This window comes from Alexandromys fortis, unplaced genomic scaffold, assembly GCF_014885135.2.
Source record: "Alexandromys fortis isolate MF-2015 unplaced genomic scaffold, M_Fortis_MF-2015_v1.1 scaffold_107, whole genome shotgun sequence".
Classification (NCBI taxonomy): Eukaryota; Metazoa; Chordata; class Mammalia; order Rodentia; family Cricetidae; genus Alexandromys; species Alexandromys fortis.
The window spans coordinates 3916343-3938676 of NW_026067987.1; the positions used below are offsets into that span (position 1 = coordinate 3916343).

General features: G+C 44.2%; 1 protein-coding gene across 1 annotated transcript in view; it reads right to left on the reverse strand.

Annotated features, from left to right (window-relative positions):
• The window catches only part of Myb (MYB proto-oncogene, transcription factor), a 37381-nt gene extending 20271 nt beyond the window's left edge, over positions 1-17110 (reverse strand). The window contains exons 1-9 of the mRNA XM_050159469.1: positions 16942-17110; positions 12614-12731; positions 10433-10504; positions 8773-8865; positions 8307-8527; positions 6103-6337; positions 4687-4767; positions 4233-4337; positions 2158-2456 (exon numbers count right to left, since the gene is read on the reverse strand). Coding sequence (XP_050015426.1) covers positions 2158-2456; positions 4233-4337; positions 4687-4767; positions 6103-6337; positions 8307-8527; positions 8773-8865; positions 10433-10504; positions 12614-12731; positions 16942-16964 — 1247 coding nt within the window. The 5' untranslated portion in view covers positions 16965-17110. The remainder of the gene's footprint in view (positions 1-2157; positions 2457-4232; positions 4338-4686; positions 4768-6102; positions 6338-8306; positions 8528-8772; positions 8866-10432; positions 10505-12613; positions 12732-16941) is intronic.
• Positions 17111-22334: the final 5224 nt, after the last annotated feature.

Consider the following 22334-nt stretch of genomic DNA (forward strand, 5'->3'; position numbering starts at 1 on the left):
ACACAGAGACACACACGCTTGCATGCACGCACGCACACAGTGTTTAAGCAGATACTAGGCATCCTATGACCCAGTCAGTTTGACATATCAAATTATCCTCACCGGAGTTTGCTAGGTTTGGAACAATGGGTTGGCCAGTCGTGTTACTGGGGTAGGTGGTCACCTGGGTGACCAGCCTGGAGAGAGGCCTACTAGCTTTGGTACCCTGATTTCCAGTTGTATTTGGGAAAGCAAATTTAATACTAAGCTGTGTCCATGCACAGCTAAGACCAGAGAGAAGATAAGCTACTCAACACACGCTGGCTAACCCTGGAACTTTGCATATTATAAATCTGGAGGCTGTAAAACTTAGTCAAAAGCAATCACAATGGTGAGGCCAAGTGAAGGAGGAGGTGAGTTTTGGCATGCACATTTATTCTTGAGATATAGAATGTAAATAATACATATACACACATATGATGTGATATGTGTTTATAGATAAGGGTATGTGCATATACATACACATATAGGCAGAATGGTAATTTAGCACTTTAAAATATTTGTACCTGCCAAAATGTATAAATAATGTAGCACAGCCCCTTAAGACATGAATGATGCTGAAATAAAGGAAGGGTTTAGCAGCAAACAAAGTCATGCTGGACTTCAGAACAGCCTAGACTTTAAATGGAGCCCTTATCCTTTGCCACCAGCATGGAGTAGTATAGACCTCATGCTATTTGAAGCACACACCTTTTGTCATCGGTAGCTGACTACAGAGCTTTGCAGATATGCTAGGAACCCACATACCTGAACGGACCCCGATGACAGTACACGGCAGGAGAATTTTACAGATTTAGCCAAAGTTACTGATTGTACAAAACAGACAATAGACTCAACATCAGAATCCAGCATTGTTCCTGTGTATTGTCTGAAATGTTCAGTTTTTTAGAAACATGGCTGAGACACACAAAGAAAGGAGAAAGTGTTCGGAAGAAGCCACAGTTAATAGAAATGGTGTCTGAATGTCCCCAGGTGCTGGGGTTAGCAGACAAAGATTTCAAAAGTTATTGTGATCTACTCTATAAGAAAAAGAGGTTTATTTTGGCTTGTTAGCACTCTCTGGGGTGGCACAGGGCATCACACAGCAAGAGAAAGAACACACACACACACACATACAGACACACACACTTCTATATTTGCTAGCCTCTGTCTTTTTACAAAGTCACCAGTAATGAGACATTGAGAATAATTCAAGTCTGTTATATAAACACGTGAAAGTGTTATAATGAAACTGTTAGTGTGTCCAATTAAAATACAGTTGTAAAAGTGGTTTGGGGCTAGAAGCCATGAGTATTCAGTAGCAGGGCTCACCTGATGACCGTTTCTAAACCAGCCACCTCCCAAGGGCCCATCTTCAAACAACCTGGTTGGATTCAGCTTCTACCCTCTTTTTTTTTGGTTTTTCGAGACAGGGTTTCTCTGTGGCTTTGGAGCCTGTCCTGGAACTAGCTCTTGTAGACCAGGCTGGTCTCGAACTCACAGAGATCCGCCTGCCTCTGCCTCCCGAGTGCTGGGATTAAAGGCGTGCGCCACCACCGCCCAGCTCAGAAAACCTTTCTAGACAACACATTATGGTAATAATGGCTGCTTTTTAACCAACTAGGAGACCAAGAAAAGAAAATGAGAGTTTACGGAACTTAAATTTGTTTCACTGAAGATGGTTTATTTCAGTGAACCAATGAAGTTGCTAATCGATGTTCAGTATCCTGGAGAGAAAGCTATGTTCCACCCTCACACTGAAAGTTTGTCTTAAGCTCCAAGGAAATTTAAGCCCAAATGTGCTGTCAAAACGAAAACAAAAACAAAACAAAGGAAAAACAAAAACAGCAAGGAAAATTTTCTAGGGTATCACAAGAAGTAAGCAAAATACAAGAAATTCTGTTTTAACACAGCTCAGACACAGTTCTTATCCTGAGCCCTTCCTGGTAAGTCAATTATTCTTTAAGAAAATTCACATGCGGAAGGCAAAATATGGAAAGTCGTCTTTGGTGTGGGAAGCACATGAAATCAGACCTCTGAGAGAAAAGGACTCGCCAGACCTGAAGACCTTTCCCTTTGCAAGGACGTAGGCTAGAACATATCTGCTATAGAAAATGGCAATGATTCATTATCAGTACTCAATTCCTCTTCCAGAAACGACGCGCCTTAGCACTTCTACTTACAGAATCTATAAATTGGAGTGTTTCTGCAAATTCTAAGAGGTTCTTAACATTATCCAGAATGGTGCCCTGGTGGACGATCATGCACCTGGCTGGCGAGGCGCTTTCCTCAGGTAGAGAGCCAGGATCTGCAGGCAGGGAAGGAGTGGAGCGGTGTTCTCCCAAACAGGAAACAGGTGCACTGTCTCCATGAGGTCTGGTCTGGTCCACAATGGAGGTGCTGTGCCACCCGGGATAGCTGCAAGTATGGGTCTGTGTCTGAGGGAGGAAGGGTGTGTAGAAATAAGGATGGGAGAAGAAGGGAAGAAGAAACTTAGCAATAATGTTGCACAAGGCATCGAGCGCTGTTGGGGGCAAGATAAAAAGTTGTTGCCTCATTCAAACCCGGGCCTGCCAGACAGTTGTCAAGATGTTTCCTTTTTGACAGCTTTGCAATAACTCTCTAATTTATACCTACAGGATTGCTTCACTGGCTATGATTTTAGTCAAATGCAAAACCTCGGGACTGCTAGAAAAACACAAAAATCTTAGAGTGTTTTAGAAAGGCATTTGAGTCAAATTTGCAAACTGCCCATCTTTGCTGTGACTGGCCAATGGTCCCATTTGCATTCTAAGCCATTGAAAGGATTCTATGGTTGGAGCTGCTACTGTTATCTGCACATATCCTGTTGCTTCTTTTTTTTAAGGTTACAGGTTGCCCTGATGCAAGGTGGGGCTGCAGAGTGTACGTGGTTAGGAAGTGGATCAAGTTAACAGAACTTCCCTTGTGACCACGCAAGGGGAGAAATTGCAAAATGTTGACAAAAGTTCAAAAGTGGTTGAACTACCGCGCTCATGTTATTTTATGATTTAACAAAAACAACAAAAAAGACATTCCACCTGAAGAATCCCGACCGGGTACCCCTTCTCTCATACTCACTTCTTGGGTAAACTACATATGTTCCAAAGTACAATCTGCTTTTCCAGTTTGCTGACCAATCAAAGATTCAGAAACGGCCCGCGGGAAGGCTCGGGCTGTAGTTCAGGGTCAGAGTGCTTTCTAGATGTGAGGCCCTAGGTTTGATCATCAGTACAAAAAAGGGAAGGGGTAAGGGGTACTGGGGAGATGTCTCATTCTCAAAGGTGATTGCCGTGCAAGCATGAGACCCTGAGTTTGATCTCCAAGCATCCACAGCAGTCTGTAACCCAAGTGCTGGAGGGGCAGGGACAAGCAGAACCACGAGCTCCTTGGCCAGTCAGCCTAGGCAAATGGGCAAGCTCCAGATTTCATGAGACCCATGTCAAAATAGAAGGTGGATGAACAGCGAGATGGCTAGGCAGATAAAAAAGAGTTTGATCCCCAGAGCCCACAATAGAAGGAAAGAATTGATTCTGAAAAAATGTCCTCTTACCTCCAAAAGTGCATGTGAGCACGTGTGCACAAACAGACACAATTATAATAAAACTTTTAATCTAGAGATCTATCAACCTCTAGCCTGGACTTATGTGTGCACATATACCCGCATGCACATGTGTACACACCTATGGGAACATGTGTGTGTATACAGAAACGTGCACTATCACTACTAATAGAAATGGGCCACACAGCTTTCATACATGCAAACCAAAGTTAGCAGCAAACATTTAAAGAAGTGACCTATGTACCCCTTTTTAGGCATGCATAGACAAAATACGCGCCAAATTGAATTTGAGATTATAACATGTGTAAATACAGGCTAAGAAAATAACAGTAAAAGAAAAAGACTCAAACAAATGGGCACTACATGTCTATAAAGCTTTGTTAAAAGGCAGATGTTTCAATCATTCTATCTTTCCTAGTCTTTAAATTGATGGACGTCCTTTTGAAGGAAACAGTGGATGCTGATAGTCCCAAGTGGTTACTGTGGTCCTGTTATAAAACAAACAGCTAGGCTACTTCTGATTAGCATTGTTCGCAGATCCACAGATCTTGGCTGATACAATGTTTAGAAGAGGAGAAACCCGAGAGAGAAGAGTGCAGAGACAAGGTTGCCCAGCACACGGTGATGCTCTTACCGGTAACGTTTGCTGTCCTTTCAGCTCATTCTCGGTTGACATCAGGAGCAGCTCTAATTCCTTTATCCGCTTTTCTTTCTCGGGGTCTTCATCGTTATAGTGTCTCTGGAGTGGCAAGTGAAGCAGGCAAAGACAAGGTCTGAGGGAGGCACCGAACACAGCCGCGAGAGCTTCCACGTAGAACCACCCCCACGAAGTTCACCACTGCTCACGCAAAGTAATATGGGACTTAAGGCAACGAGGGGCAAGCAGAGGCCAGTGTGCATGCTCACAGATGCATCAGAGCATTCCAGAAGCCACCAGTGGTAAACACCTGTCCCAAAGTAGGTCCTCAAAACTGCTAGCTTTTCTTTCTATTATAGATTGTAACATGTGTGCTTACGTGGCAGAAATAAAGTGTCTTTAAGAGCGGTGCCTTGTTCAGCTAATGGGTTTGCCCCTCAGACCATCTCACCTGTATAGCTGCAGCAGCTGGTTGAGGGACATTGACGATATTTACATGCAATGCTACAGGATATGGAACGTGACTGGACACCTAGACCAAGAAGCACAACAAAGGCTACGTCATTCAGACTTATGACTGCGTCACCGGGACGCATGCCTTCTGGGACCGAAGGGAAAAAGTACTTTGCTGGTAAAATTCACAGAACAATCAACAACCAAAACAAAACTTCTCTAACTTGACATTTAGTCAGGTATTTAAAAGTGGCTAAATAGTCCAAGAAGCGCAGAGAAAGAAGCCCAAAGGGTCTTTCTACCCCAACAGAAGGCATTCTTTAATCAGAAAAAGGAACAACGGAGAAAAGGATTTGTGCAGACGTGAAAGAAGTTTTGGGAGATGTCGCTACCACTAGTTGTTGGTCACCAGGGATATTTTTTCTTAGAGTAATGTTTAGCTTTAATAAAAAGCACAGAAGCTTTTATCATAATTCATTCACCAGAGACCTTTCTGGAAATTCTGTAGTCAAATCTAAGAAACTGATACAGCCAAGTAAAAACTATTCATGAGTATGTTTTACATAACATTTGCATATGATCTTTGTAATTCTTGGGTAAGCTTTTTTTTTTTTTTTTTTTTTTTTTTTTTTTTTTTTTTTTTTTTTTTTTTTTTTTTTTGATGCAGGGTTTCTCTGCTCTGTATAGGCCTGGCTGTCCTGGAAACTCACTCGTAGATCAGTAGACCAGGATGGCCTGGAACTCAGAGATCCTGTAGCCTCTGCCTCCCCAGGTCTGGGATTAAAGGTGTGTGCCACCACCACCCAGCGGGCAAGTTCTATCACTTTATTGACGGTTCTATGATGAACATTTCTTTTTTTTGTTTTTTGTTTTTTGTTTTTCGAGACAGGGTTTCTCTGTGGTTTTGAAGCCTGTCCTGGAACTAGCTCTTGTAGACCAGGCTGGTCTCAAACTCACAGAGATCCGCCTGCCTCTGCCTCCCGAGTGCTGGGATTAAAGGCGTGCGCCACCACCGCCCAGCCTGTGATGAACATTTCTTGATAGTATCCTCTTTAGCCTTCTAATTTTTCATTTTGGAAAAAAAGCAAAATATTGGACTATAAATCTATCTGCATTCACCCAGTGTTAAGACTTAGCAACATTTTAAGGACATTTACATTCAAAAGCTAACTTTAAATCACACCTGGAGCAGGGAGTGAGAATCAGACAACTTAGACTCTAGTTAGAGCTACGTCTATGCAGAGGACAAACTATTTCCATTCTTGGCTCCAGAAACAGAAGCCAGACTCAAGTGTACCCTTGGCTAGGGTCTAACTGAGGGCAGCCTGTGACCAGACTCATGCAGTTCATATATATGAACTGTAATGGACATAACCATCTCCCTCCTCCAACTAGGTTCTCAGGAAGGACTTACATTCTGTGCCTCGGAGATGTGGTAGTAGGGATAATCGCTGTTAACTGATGGCTGGCCAGTTGGGGAGAGCTGAGAGGAGGGTGGGGCCTGAGCAAAACCCACCAGGTGATTGTTCTTCTGGAAGCCAGTGGCCACCGGGGGCTGGCTGGCTTTCGAAGGCTCCTGCAGGTAGCCTTCCTGTTCCACCTTGCGCCGCATGGTGGAATTCCAGTGATTCTTGATGGCGTTGTCAGTCCTGTGTGGAAAGGCACCCCAAACAAATGACAACAATGCTATTTCAGATCGTAGTTAATTGACAGAAAACTGTTTCTAAAAAAAATCATCTCTATGGTTCCAATAACCGCTATTTTCTCCTTTTAATTGTCTTGATCTTTTCCCCGCTGCCTAGTTGACAATCCATAGATTTGTCTTACTACTGCAATCTGGGATGTGTTGAGTTTTCTGCAAATTCTGTTTTCATTTTAGCATTCTGACGCCTTTATAAAGGCGATGTTCACTATAATAATCCTTCTCTAGGTTCTGCCCATTCATGTGCTACTGGACTTTAATACAACTTGAAGTCCCAGCTGTTATAGACCCTTATAATGTGGCTTAGCAGGGTCAAGACACCACAACAGGGACTTAGCCAAGCCTGGGGACAGCAATGACAAAACCTCAGTGCCCCGTTTGTACCTCTCATAACTCTATGTACAAAGTTAGAGTAAAAACATCTCTATTACCTTTGGAAACCACTCTCATTAGTCTTTTGTTTGTTTGTTTGTTTTTTTCAAGACAGGCATTTTCTGTGTATCTTTGGAGCCTGTTCTGTAAACCAGGCTGGCCTCAAACTCACAGAGATCCACCTGCCTCTGCCTCCTGAGTGCTGGGATTAAAGGCGCCCGCCACCACCACCTGGCCCTTCCCATTATTCTTATAACTAAGTGACTGGATAATGCGGTAAGGACTTTCTCCACCAGACTCAACAGGATCCTACATGAAAGAAGCTAGCTCCAGCACATTTTCTGTCTTTTGGGAGGGATGGGGGTGTTCCTGAGACAGGGTAGTAGTCTGGGCTGGCCTTCAATTCCTGATTTTTGGGTCTCAACCTCCTGAATACTGGGATTACAAGCAAGTGCTGCCTACCACACTTGACTGCCTAGTATAGTTTCAAACTACAAAGCATTTACTATAAATTCTTTCCATTCTCAGGAAAAAAATTCTCAGCTCAAAAAAAAAAAAAAAAAAAGAAAGGAAGAAAGAAAGAAAAAACATTAAAGACTCCCTTTTACTATTTCCATGGGGGTGGGGAAATGAGTGTTAAAAAGAGGAAGTTCGGGTGCCCCTTAAGTTTTTAGAAAAGTCAACAGCATATCCTGAGGCCACATGGGAGGAAAGATCTCCTTCGACCAGATCCATGACTTTTTGAAGCTCTCAAGCCACAAGGGAGGAAATGCTTTGGTGCAACACTGGGAAGTACTAAAGAAGCCATCTCTGAAACCATCCTTTCTCCACTTTGGGGTTAAGAAGCTCAAGAATAAAAATATTTTTAATTTCTTTTATTTTAAAATGTAAAGCGAAAATATTTCTCAAAAATTGATAAAATCAATTATATACCTATTTAAATATAGACAGACAATGGGTCAAAGGTGAACTTTCACAATTATCCTTCATAAAGGGGCCCTTTTCCTGCCTCGTCCAGTAAAAAGAAGACATTACACTGAAATTGGTTAGAAATTGGAAATAGGCATGATAATTCTACATACACAGCCTTTTTCAGTCACTGGAAAAAAGAGTAAGTAAATGGTACAATGAGGTGTAAGAAATAGATATTACTACAGCAGAGGAATGACCAAAATGATAGCCAGTCACTGAACTGGCTGGGATCAAACCAATCTATGTGTCTTTGGTTTCCTTCTACATAGCTAGAGTTCTTCAGTTTACAAAATGCTTTGACATTCATTTTCTGTGATCCTAATATTAGCTCATGAAATAGATTATTAGTAATTTTGCAAATGAAGAAGTAAAGGTTGAGGGGGATGTCACCACTGAGGTGACAATAACTTGTGCTCCATGAAATAAGATCTCTTTTCCACTTCTAAAACTCAATGATTCTGGTCTATCTAACAACATGCTTCTCACTGATAGACTGCAATACATTGACACGCTTAGAATGTGCAATGACCATCCTCTTGCTCTTCCCGATCAATGTATTGACCAATTATTACCGTCCAGGCAGCAGCTTTGCGATTTCTGCCCATCTGTTCCCCAGTCTCTTGTGTGCCTGGTAAATAATTCTGTCTTCCTCTTCTGTCCAGGAGGTTTTCTTAACTTCTGGATTCAGGTGATTATGCCACCTCTCCCTACATTGTTTTCCAATTCTCCCTTTTAAGTGCTTGGCAATAACAGACCAACGTTTCGGGCCGTATTTCTGGACGAGCTCTATAACCTTCAGGGAAACACAAAAATAATCTGTGTTTTAATGCTACAGGATGAGTCGGTGTCATAAAGCTTCAATGTTACAAGATCTTTAGAAAACTTAAGAAAAAATAAACTTGTTTTCATCCACTGAACATATATGGGAGTGAGCCCTTTACTTTCTGCTTGTACAACAAATTGTTTCCTTGGGGTGAGAAACATGTTTTAGAAATAATCTTAATTACAGTTCACACATCTAATGGAAACAGAACTTACTCTTTGATCTTCCTCCTTGGTCCAGGGACCCTTGATGAGTTCAGGGTTTAGCACCTTCTGCCATCGGTGTTGGCACTGCACATCTGTCCGGTTCTAGACAAAGCATGCACCATCGCAAAGATAAAACGTGATGAGCCCATGAAGACTTTGTTCAATATGAATTATGTGTGAACAATACAGAGTGCAAACTTTCAAGAACATTTAAGGGCATGTATGGAGAGCCCACCTGTCCCACACTGCTTACCGACTTAAAAGTATATCCAAGTTGCATCTAGGACTGGACTCTGTGACTAGTGAAGAGAATAGCTGTGTCACATGAATAAAAGGAATGTCTTATGGCACACACATATGCCAATTTAACCTTAACCCAAGCCTGTGGTCTGTAACTCTGTGGCTTAAGATGGGCTAGAGAGTCCATTACTGCCTGGTTTCAATGAAAATCCATTAGAAAGAACTAAAGGGCTTCCCATTCAAACCAAGAGATGCTTAGTTCAGGATCATGAGCACTTGTGTTTAGGAGGAACGAAAACAACAAAAGGGTCTCACTTTCTAAGAGCTTCCCATCTTAGAAGAAGGAAAAGATAAGCACAGAATTGGCCATCTCAGATGGCTGAAACGGATTTATCTGCAAGAACAGACCCAAGAAAAGTGCTGTTGGGCTTAAGGAGAGGCGGCCCCCTTAAGATGAGATGCTGCTTCCCTCAGAGACATCCAGGAGCTCCTGATGTGGCCTTTGGAGGATGCTCAAAACTTTTAAGAGGAAAAGCAAAAAAAGAACATTCTAAGGGGTCAAATCGCCAGGAAGAGAAAAGCCCAGAGGAGAAAAAGCAGAAATGAACACAACCAAACCTGCTTGTGGGGAGGAAGTAGGAAACAGAGGGGGTGGTGGAGGGAGACAACAGTGGAACCATAAGTTGAGACCAGATAGGAGAGCCTTTGGGTGTCAGGTCAAGACAGTTCATTTACTTTGTGAGAATCTACGTCACCACTGGTGGGGCTTTGCTTAATTGTTATTTGTTTATGTGGTGCAGGAGATCAAAAACCCAGGAACCCAGACACTCTAGGCCAGCAGACTGCTAGTTAGGAATAGCTCCAGTTTAGGAAGCTCTATCAGCTGATAGCGTTTGGAACTGATGGACACGTGAAAAGGTAGGAAGCGATTGTAATAGAGAGGGCAGGGCGGCCACCCTGTGGCCAGAACATAGGAACTAAAAGGATGAGAAGGATTGTAAAGGAATCCTAGGTTCCCGACTCAGCATTTAGATGAGAGGGTATCATTCCAAAGGCAGGCTAGAATCTTAAATCCATATACCAAACAATGTGTCTTTGAGAAAAATGGGAAATTTAGGAATTAATTTGGAGAAAATGCCAAGTTTAAAACTCTGTCTTGTAACAATCCATCAGAATGTTAACTTACATTATCAGGATAAATTAAAACAAAAACAAGAAGCAATTTTTGGAAATAAAATCAAAATCTCTGGATAGCATATTAAGAAACCTCAATTATGTGTTGTATAGTCAGTAATAAAAATGGTGGCTGGATCTGCCCTCCTTACATCTACATGAACAAATGCATAGTATCTTAATAAATTCTCCAAGATTTTTTCTTTAAATCCAGAGGAGGTTTTTCTGTCATAAAAGGAAACAAGAGCCAACTTACCGGCAGGTAATTGGCGATCACTTTCCAGTCATCTGTTCCGTTCTGCTCCACCAGCTTCTTCAACTTTTCATCCTAGGGCATTTAAAGGCAACGCTAGGATATCAGTTGTCTACTGAATAGCTCTGTTCAAGTTATAATGGACAAAGGAACCAACTTCATGATCCAATGCAAAAAAAAATAGCTTCCAAAAGCATCCCAATAAAGCCAATATTAATGTACTATGCTGGTCTGAACATAGATTCATTTACAAACACACTAAAGCTTTAACTTTGACACCACTGTTGCATGGTTATATAAACAGATTCCTATTGTCATCTATAAAATAGAAATGGTAGTACCAACAGGGTTATCTGGAGATTACACAATACCATTATGCAAAACAGTGAAGCCTGGCATGTGCTGGTGTTTAGTAGATGGTAACTGTTGACACTTTTATTGAATGGGGGAAAGGGAATTCCAGTGTTAAACGGAGTTGCCGTTCAACCAGGGCAAGAGAAGAGACTATGGGGGAGATGATTTCCCCCTAGCTCAATCTTTTTCGTACAGAAGCCGAAGATATTTTACATGTTTCACTCAGAGGTGTATTTAATTCAGTAAGGCCACTAAGGTTTTGTTTCAATATGGCCAGAGTTTATGAATGAAGACACTAAACGTTCTCAGGCAGTCGGCTCTATCAGCCCATACACTGGCCACCACACGTGCCTTTACAAACATAGCTTTCCTAGGGTCCTGCAAAGATGCCATTCACACATAATGACCAGGACAGACAGGAATGGGAAACCATGGTAAACAACAAAACTTTGATATCCTGGGGGGGGGGCAGCCTCGTGACAGGTGGAACATGCATTTCCGAGGCGCCCCCCTGGGAGTCTTGTCCACCTGCTCTCAGGAGCCTCCAGGTTTAGAACACAATGAATTCCATAGTTCAGTCAAGAAGAAACCTTTCTTCACAGGTTAATGGTTTTGTTCTAGAAAGAAGTGGGCATATCTTCTCCCGTTACTGGATGTCTTTAGAATAACCTTTCACACACATAGGTCTGTGAAGCATCATATGTAGAGAAAATTAGATGAATATATTATGGCACGATGAATTCTATGACTGTTTCAGCTTAGAAAAAAAGGAATGCATTAATTTTCTTCCAGGGAACATTTGTTACTATCCTACATTTTAGCAAGTGATTTTGATAAAGATAAAGAGACACTTTAATCCCAGCCCTCGAGAGATTTGCAGCGTGTTGGGAAAGACATACACGTAGAAACATCAGTGAAGTCAAGAAGGCACTCAGTGTCCTTTATTTATGGCTAGAAACCAAATATGAGTGAGAACATTCCATGTTCCTCTTTTTGGGTCTGGCTTACCTCACTCAGGATGGTGTTTTAGGACTGGGAGGGGTGCACCCATACACTGAGACAATGGGGATCGGGAACTCACCAAGGCCAGCTGGCCTGGGTCTGAAAAAGCCTGGGTCAAAACTGGTCTCGCTGAACATAGCGGACAAGGAGGACTACTGAGACCTCAAGAACAATGGCAACGGGTTTTTGATTCTACTGGACCTAGTGGTTTTGTGGGAGCCTAGGCAGTTTCGTGGATGCTCACCTTACTAGACCTGGATGGAGGTGGGTGGTCCTTGGACTTCCCACAGGGCAGAGAACCCTGATTGCTTTTTGGGCTGACGAGGGAGGGGGGCTTTGTTGGGGGAGGGGGAGGGAAAGGGGAGGCGGCGGTGGGGAAGAGACAGAAATGTTTAATAAATAAATAAATAAATTAAAATACTTTAAAAGAAAAAAAAAAAAAAAAAGAAGGCACTCAGTGGCATGGGTACACAGAGGGTGCATCCAGCCTTAAAGATAGCAGCCAGTAACAGTTTCACAGGACATACGATCTGTTAAGATATAAGGAAAAGGCATAAAAAGTGGTGGGGCTCCAGAATGAGAAATCGACAGGCCAAGCATAAAGGGGAAAGCTGGGAACACTCAAAGAACAACACATGATTTGGAAACAGATAGCAGAAGGAACACATTGGCAGAGGTGAGGGTGAGGGGAACCTTCTGTCCGGCATGGCAGGGTAAACACACCAAGAGTCTTCAGACGAGCACATGTAACTTAGCTACATTTTCAGTTTTCACCAACTACACACTCTTCATTTCTCTTTGTATGTCTTGATAAAAATGACTAGTTACCTCTTCCCTGGTCCACCTAGTTTTCCCCAAGTGACGCTTTCCAGACTTGGGAAGCAGCCCATCATAGTCATGGTCACACATCTCAATGTCTTCATCGTCCTCATCGCTACTGTATATGCTGCAGAAATAAGAAGGGACAGACATGGGCTGAAAGCATAGGATCTAGGCTACTGGATTATGAAACTCACACAAAAGCTCTCCAAAGTCCACCAAGACAAAACCTGGCACACTTGCGCAATGTGCCTGTTGTCGGCATTCTGTTGCTGTAGTGTTTGTAAACTGGTTCTGCTGTTGCTGGTATCCACAGAGACACCAGAAGCCCTGGCACTTTCCATCGCTCTGCATGTTTGAACCTGCTGTTACTGTTAGACCAGCGACAAGTTACACATCTGGCAGCCGCCCAGCCAATGGACGCCTGAGCGTGAAGCTCAGTGCTAAGGACAATAAAAGGAACAAGAGCCTATGTCCTTTCTACAAGCGCATACTCAAACTCTTGGGCATATGTCAAATCATTTAAATAGTTTCTGATCACAACGAAACAATTATGTCCTAATAGAGCTGGTATTCCACTAAATAAGACTAAAAAAAAAATCAAGACATCATACATTCAAAAGCATAATTGCGATCAAAGTCCATACATAATATTAGAAAAAAAATTAAGCAGGAATGGTTTCAAAACCTGGGAAAGGATACAGCCATCAGTCTGCTTTCTGATTAACATAAATCATTCAAAACTCAAGGTCTAGTCGGCCCAACTGGTGGCTGTGTTTACAAAACTGTTCCCAGAGTAACTAAGCACAATACTAAGGTACTGACTAGTCAGAATCCTACTTACTCTTGTTTTCTCTGTCTCTGACTAAATGGTGTCTAAAATATCTTACAATGTAACTAATTAAAAACCAAGGGGTTCCCCCCAAACAAGATCTACAGGTTAAAAAAAATACTGTTTTCAAAACAGCTTTTCCTTTACTGAGTTGAGTAACATTGTGGATTCTGACGACGGCCTAAGTAACTCCAAACTTATCAATCATACACAGAATAATTAGCAGTCTAATCGTACTTATCATTCTCCATAAAACTTAAGATATGAAAAATGACACACTTAACAACTTCACTGAAATTCACCATTGTAAAACCAAAAAAAAAAAAAAACCCACCAAAGTCAGTCCAATAAAATGATAAAAAAACAATATCATATGAAAATTACTTTTAAAAAGCAAACTTACATTCATAATAGGTTGTGTCTTCCAGAACTAACTCACTACATGTGTGTTTCCAGCCCCCCTACCAGTTAAGCAGAAGTGTCACCAAATCCCTGAATAATGATTCTCATCGTTTAAAACTATTATTTTGGGCAACAAGCTGATGGTTCAGGTTGCATGGTGGCAGGATGTGATCTTAATATAACATCACCCCCCCAAAAAAATCCCACTAAACTGTATTCTTGATGTGCAATCATTTTTTCCCACTTAGTGTCAACCTTTTGAACCAAAAACAGCTTTGTTTCCTACAGTAAACAAGAGACAGTAAATAATTTCTGAACAATAATAATTAAAAACTTCCGCTTCATATACAACACAGTGCTATAGAGCCAAAACGAAAGAACGAAAATTATAAGCCCCAAACTGTAAAGTCAGCATCTTCAGGTGACGATTCCCTTTTGCTATGGAACTGCTGGGAAAGCCTTCCAAATGAAGCAGCCTTCCGCGAAGCACCAGGATAGCAAGCACGCCAACGGGATCTGCAAGTGGAGCCACATACTTAACTCTCATTAGATTCGCCTTTTAGGTTTGGCGAGATCTGGAGCTGCAGCTCTCAGAACTGGGGACATTTTCCAAGCAAATAATTGGGTTTTCCTCTGCTCAAAGTTTTAACAAAAAAAAAAAAAAAAAAAAAAAAAGCAACAGACTCAGTCGCCCACAGGGGGCAGTCGAGAGTTAGATGAGGGAGAATTGGGCTCACAGGACTAGGGATTCTGGAAGCAAAGCTCTACCAGTCCCAGTCCTGTCTGAACCTAGTTGTTTGATTTGGACAAATCTCTCTCCCTCTCGTGAATCCTGTCTTATACATTAGGGAGTGGATTCTATTTTATAAGGTACTTTCCAGAGCGCATGTCTCCACTGTCTTCCGTGCCTCTTACAAAGCAAGCCCCGAACCGATGTGCAAAGCCAAAGTCTTGGGGGGTGAAACGTGGCAGGTGACTCTTGCAGCTCCTGAAGGGCTGCTATTCGAGGCAGTAGGGCGAGTCCAGCCTTGGCAAGGGGCTCGCCTTCGAGCTTTGCATGCGATTTCCTTGCCCTAAAATGACCTGGTCGCCTCAGTAGCATGATTAATTTCGACAAAGGACCAGAAATAACTTTTCCTTTATCTGCTCTGACAAGATCTCAGACCCAACAGTCAAAGGACTTTCAAAGGCTGATTTCAGGCTAGATGCTCTCGGCTCCTCCACCTGCGAGAGCCTGTGTGGTTACAAGAGTACAACTATGAATATTACATTCTATCAAGGAAACAAACCGTGCAAAGAAACGAAAAAGAGTTGCTGGGGGTTGGGAAGAGGGAGGGGAACGGGAGGAAGTGTCTGTGGCCGCTACACGATTCTAGAAAAGGGGTTCAGACTCATTTCGCTGACCTGGTTAATAATGCCTGCCGAGTTGACACTCGCCCTGCAAGAAACGGCTCTGAGCCCGCAGCCGGGTTTCTCTTCCCCCTGAGCCAAGTTCAAGGCTCCCGCCCCTCCTCGCCACCCCCCCCCCCCACTCCGGACTACCTGGGAACCTCAGGGAACCTGCGCGGCCACGCCCCGTGCAGACAAAACCTTTAGGCTCCGAACCTGGGCCGCGCCTCCTCCGAGCACCCTTTCCCAGCTCCCTCCCCCCGGTGCAAGTTTCAGCTTTCAACAGGTGACCCGGTTGCTGTCGGTTTAGGTCCCAAAAGCGAAAGGCAAAACGTCTTAAGGGGTGGCACTTGGACCGGCACAGCAGGCCTGGGGCCAGGCACTGGGAGCCAAGATCCAAGGTCTCCCCAATTCACCCCCCTCTTGTTCCGACGCCCAGAGGCTTGCCGCTCCCCGCCTGGCCCAGCCCGAGGGTGCGCTGCAGGGCCCCACGCCCACGCTCTTTGCGACTTCCCAGAGCCCGCGCCCTGCAGGGCCAGTACCTGTTCGTTCCAAAAAACCAGATTAAGTTTAACAAAAATCAAACCACCGGTGGAAAGGCGGGCGGATAGACGTGTGTGTGTGTGTGTGTGTGTGCGAGTGTGTGTGTGTGTGTGTTTCACTAGGGCCGTCCGGTGACCTTGCCAAAGGCGGGATACCTGAGGCAACTGAAGCGGAGTGCAGGGAGCAGCGGCGACCTCAGCTGCGTCCACGTGTGCACGGGGCGCCTGTACCTCTCTCCGGCCAGAAGAGCTGCGGCGACGTAGCCCCGGGGACGCTGCAGCTGCCTTGGGTGCCGCTGACCTCCCAGCACTTTGCGCCCAGTGACGACCGCCACCGAGTCAAGCCCCCGCATCCGTTGCTCGCTGGGAGCCCCGTGTGTCCTCGGGAAATCCCGAGGTCGGCAGGACCTAAGCTACCAGCAACTGACAGTTCCGACGAGCGCTCCCTTCTGTTTCTGATCTCTCGTCCCAAACGTGGGGCCGAAATGGAAAAGGATTGCACCCATCTCCCGGACGAGTGCGGTGACATGTGCGACGCGGGCGCGTGCAATGCTTGCAGTAGAAATAAAAGCCTCTCCCAGAACAAGTACTCGCACCTTCAAAAACAGGGTTGGAAACAATCGGCAAACCCATTTTATCCGCCTAAAATCTTTGCAGCAGCCTGTCAGCTGACACCTTTCTTGCCTCCATAATGAATGAATGAAATGTAAATGAACTACCTGCAGCCACTAAACAATCCGGCCTTTTCCTATATTTGCCATATGCTCTTCAAATCCAAGTGCAAAAACATCTCAATGCATTCAGCAATTAGGCTACGATTCCCTCGCCGACACTGGGGCATCAAGCCAAACACCTGGTGGGCTCCCCAGGTCTGATGGAACCGTTCTGTCCTTGGCTGAAAACGTGCCGGGTTTTCTTCCTCTCCCCGAAAGAGAAACCTATCCCCAAGCAACTTGCGGGGGGGGGGGGGAATGAGCCTCTGGAGGTGCTTCCCACTGAACCGGTGCACTCCTTACAGAGTTTTCCATTCATCCACTTCCAGAGTGGCTTCTGCCACCAAGGTACCGACTGACAGCCCCGCAAACAATCTGGGATGGAATTCCCACCTGCTCCCAGGTGCCTGGATCTCCGCGCGCCCTTGCCCGAGGCCGCCCGCCCAGGCTCCCCGTTACCTGTGCCGGGGTCTCCGGGCCATGGCGAGGCGGGCCGGGGCTCCGCGAAGAGCCCCGGGGACCGCACTGGTTGCCGCCTCCCGCTGCCCTCCGCCTTGCCTGCTTCCTTCCCCGGCTGCGTAGCGGAGCTCCGCACGGCCGGGGTGAAGTTTCTCAGGAGAAAGGGGAGGAGAAGGAGGTCACGGAGGAGGAGGAGGAGAAGGAGGAGGAGGAGGAGAAGGAGGAGGAGGAAACAGGTTGATATTAAAGTGTAACTCTGTAAACAGATGCCATCAAACAAAGAGCTTTGGACACTCCCCCTCCCGCCAAATCTGGCGCCCCTGCAGTGCGCACGCGCCCTGCCCGCCGCCTCCGCGGTCGCTTGAGCTGCAGCCCGCCTGGCCGCCGCTCCCAGTCGCCTCTCGCGCCGCGGTGCTGCTCCTGGCGCGTAGCAAGGCTGGGACGGCGGGCGGGCGGGGAGCCCGAGCTGCAGAGGGGTGACCCGGGCCCGCCGCGGCGCCTTTTCCTGTGCAAACCCCGCTCGTTGGCCCGGATGGCGCCGACCCACGCCCGGTCCCGCTGATGCGGTTTTTGGGGGCTGTGGCAGCCGCGCAACGCGGTCACTCCACTCCGCAGGCTCCAGGGCTCCCCGGCACGAACCAGCAGCGCTTTCCCACTAGCTGGCACCCGGATGGGTGGGGGAAACATCTGAGTTGAGGGTTGGACCCCCCACCGGGAGAGAGGGCATTAATCTGTCCCCCACCCACCCACCCAGGAACGGTGCGATTGTATGATGACCGGTTAGATAGAGAAAGGGAACATACTTTTTTCCCCCCTAAAGATGTTTGGCTAGGTCTATTTTTCCACTTTTAGTTTTAAAGGGACATCTTAAATTCATTCATAAGTGACAAAGGATACTAAATACAGGACGACCTGTGGTTATGGCCTTTGACAGATAGGGCCCCGGGCTCATCTTTCGGTCTCCTCCCCGATCCTGCAGCCCACACACCACTTACATTTTGTCGCACGCAGGCCTTTCCTCCCTCTGTTAGACACCAAGTCCCGGCCCCACCCACCCCTGGCGGCGCCCACCCCTGGTACCTCTGCCTCCAGCGCTAGGCTTCAACATCACACACCTGCTGGACATATCCACTGGATCTCAACCAACCAACCCCTAGCATTTCTCAGGAAATCTCACGTTTGCACTGATGATTTTAAAACCTAAACCCGCGTTTCTCAACCGGTGGGTCTAGGGACTCATTCACAAGGGTCCGTATATCAGATATCCTGCATATCAGATATTTACATTATGATTCATAACAGTAGCAAAATTACAGTTATGAAGTAGCAACGAAAATAATTTTAAGGCTGGGGGTCACCACAGTGTGAGGAACTGTATTAAAGGGTCGCAAGCATTAGGAAGGTTGAGAATCACTGAGCCACACAGTGCCGGATGGAGTCAGTGTCATGGTGGGTGTGCTTTGAAGTTTTTACCAGCTGTAAGTCAGCAAAGGCATTCCTGTTTCCTTAACTATAGGTTCCCAGAGGAGAAAAGTGCTCGGTGCTGAATTTATAAGGATTGGCAATTGGGGGATTTCAGGGGAGTTTCAGCGTTACTTCTGTTTATAAATCAGTACCCTTGGGGATTTTTTTTTCTTTTCATTCTCAATACACGCCAATTTATTTTTCCTTTAATCTTTTAGGAGTTTGAGACTTCTGCTGACTGGGTTTGTGAGTGTCCCAAGTGCCCTAGCAGTTCAAACTTAGCTCAGAAAGCATTTTTTTTTCTTACTAAAAAAGCACATTCTTACTGAAATGAGTCATAATTTTGTTAAATGGTGAGGCAAGCTGGGTTTCAAGACTTTATCTGGTGTTTGAAACGTTGCTTCTTAAACCTGGGTATATAGTTCAATCTTTATGAAAAAGATTCATAACGATTCAGAGCAGTTTGGTGGCTCCTAAGTTTTCACAACCTTTTCTTCAGGAGAGAAGAAAACAAAGTTGCTGGGGGTTGAAGCTTCAGTTCACAGTTCACCATGGCAAGTCCCTTGCAGGTTCATATGGACGTGAAGCCAGTGCTGATGTATAGATCCCACCATGAGTTTCCTGCACACCGACAATAAACATTTACAAATCTATGACAAACGTCTAGGAGCTGCTTAACCGTAAAGGAATGGTAGTCTGGCTTGGTGTTACTTTCTGCGTCTAACTGAAATGGTTTCCCCACCTGAGTCTTTGAGCCCTTCTTACAGTGATTTCACAGCTTTCCTCCACAAAGTTCTTAGGAGGTATACCTACTTTATAATTCCTTTAAAAACAAACAAAGAAAATGTTTAAGTAGAAAAAATACTTATTTCACATTTTCTTAAATGCCTTTGTACTTTTTTATGTATGTGGCGTTGGGAATCCCTAATATTCAAATATCACCATTAAAACTCCTGTCTGGGTGAAAAAGTGTTTTTAAAGTTTTTGCAGAATGCTTGCTGTGGCTGTATTTATGTATTTCTCCCTCCACTCATAAGAATGGTAAATGTATTTTAGATAATAACTTTTTATGTTTGCCACTCTCACCTTTTATTCATTTATTTGTTTTTATACTCTCATAAACCGCGTGTTTCAGCTGTGGCAGGACAGGGATAGGACTAAGTTCAGGTACATCCTTTTCGTTGGGATGCTCCACACAGGTAAGAAAATGTTTCTGTAAAGGACGAGATGTTAAAAAAGAAAAGTTTTAGACTTGATGATTGTTCTGTATTTTCTTCCGTTCCCTGCCTTATTCTGTTCCTCCTCTTTCTCTCCAAACCCTAATGATGTAAAACAACAAAACCTTACTATTATTATTCTTTCTAAACCTCAAAGGTTGTTGTCCACTGGCAGGCTGTGCTGATTCTCAGTCGTGAACGTGCATCAGGATCGCTGGCTACACCCACACAAAAATGCATGGTCCTGATCTGACCCGTAAGTCTGTTTCAGTGGGCTTGGGGCAGTACCAGATACCCCGCATTTCAGCAAGTGTTCAAACAGTGTTCCTGGGAGACATCTCTGGACCACTAATGGCAATTTCAGATGTGTCCACCTTGGCTGGTTTTCTCCCACGGCCTTGCATCTTTCCTGTGCCAAGTGTCCCAGCTCTCCATAGCTCATCTTCATAGGAGAACTAGTGTCAATGACCAAGAGGGCTGTGCCAAGCTATTTGCTTAGCTTCTTATCTGAAACACAAAGGCAAAGGAATCGCTGGTCCCTTGCAGGCCTTTGTGGTTTGCCCTCTCACAAAAACAAGCTTCGGGACCATTTTTACTTGACCCTCAACGTTGGAGGAAGGCTAAAGGAAAAAGGGTATAGAAAAGATCTGAATTCCCAATGCTTTGCTGCTGATCTTTAATATCAAATCAGCAGCTCAAGGCGAACATTATCACTGCTAGTCACAGCCCTGGGTCCAGGGGTCCCAGGTCTCTACCACCCACCTTTCCCACCCCCTCAACCCAGTTTCCTCACAGCTTTATTAAAAGAGAAATAATTACAGTCAATACCAAATGGTTAGAATACAGACAATTCCTGGTGCCGTCAGGTAATGAAGAACAGCTGTGGCATGTATAATTGGAATCCCTAGGTTGAAGATAAACCTCATGCTGACTCCCAGCAAGCATTTTAATCCTAACAATGAAGCAAGTACTGCCTCAGTGCACTATGGGTCACAGAGCTTCCAGAAAGGGTGGTGAGCAAATGCATCTTTCAGTGATTACTGGATTAGGCCTACCTTGTTTGTTTCTATTCTGCAGACTTCAATTTGATTTATATGTCCCCGTAACAATGCTTGAACTGAGTCTTGAATCAAAGGTTTGAGTCTTTCTAGGAACAGGAAGAAGGAGAGTGACTTGGGCAGAAGAACTGAATCACAAATCACAGGACATGCTCCAAGCTTAGGGATCATGGAGCTTTCCAGTTAGGAGGCCTAAGGAGAGCTTTGAAGACCAGCGGTGTCTGAGTGTGTGCGTGCGTCCGTGTGTGTCTCTCTGTGCATCTCTCTGTGTCTCTCTGTGTGTGTTTTGAATTGACAAGCTAGATTATAAGAGCTGAGCATTTGGAATATTAATTTAACACAGTAATTGTCAGATTGGAGTGAAAGGAGCCTGAAAGAGAAGAGGCCAGTCAGTTGGTCTGCAGGAGGACAATAGCCCAACTGAAATGAAAAGGGGGCGTATTAGAGAGCATTGCCTATGCGCAGCCTTTGAAAAGAGTCCGTAACCCATTGAAACAACTGGAGACCCAGTTAATAGACATAGTGAAGTCAAGAGGGAAGGAGACCTGTGCATTAGGAATTTCAAAGAGGAAAGCATTTTAGATTTCAGTCTGTTGAGTTTGTGGTTTCTCGTAGAAGAGATTGGCGTAAACTGTCCAGCATGCAGTAGAGGGATGGTGGAGAAGGTGAACCAGGGCAGCATGTGTTGGAGCCAAATGTCACCAACTAGTTGTTAGACAGGATGATCGCAAAAAAGAGTAAAGCCCAAGGCTGGAGTGCATCTCAGTGAAAAGGCATTTATCCTGCATGTGTGAAGCCCTCTGTCAGATCCCTACACAAAAGGAGATGAATAAGTAACTTATGAGTAAACATCGTTCAAAAGATGATATTTAAACTCACCACTTCCAATTTTACTATGTTTTCTTCGGATACATGTCTGTGATGGAAATACTATACAACCTGCTGTCTCTAGTTCTAGTTCTGTGTTTACACAACATGCTGTCTCTTTCTAGTTCCGAGTTTAGAGAGTTATCTTAGCTACAATTCTGATACATTTCTGTGATGGAAATACTATATAACCTGCTGTCTCTTTCTAGTTCTGAGTTTGGAGAGTTATCTTAGCTACATTTCTGATACATCTCAATGATGGAAATACTATACAACATGCTGTCTCTAGTTTTGCCTTTAGTGAATTACCTTAGCTTGAAATTGACAATGGCTACAGTGCTCACACCACAGAAAGTAGCACATTCTACAAGTAGAAGCTGTTTCCTTTGGAAAACTCATTCTTTAACATCTGTTTAAAAAAAGCACCACACTCAGCAGTGCTGTTTTTAGAAGTTTGTTTGCATGAAGGCCGCAATTACTTCCTATCACAAGTTGCTAATATACAAACCTAATGTACAGAAAGTTGAGCAAGGGAAAGCCATAGAGAATATGTAAAAGGTTGACAGAGGGATTGAGACTAAGAAATAGAGGTTAGGTGAAGATATATATTGCATATATAAAATAGATATTATATGTATTACAACATACATTGTAATACATAGTATACATTATATTGTAGTATTATGTAGTATATTATATGCAGTATTACATATAGTACATATTATTATATACACAGTATTATATAGTAGATAGTATCATATATTATATATAATGTAATGTGTGATAC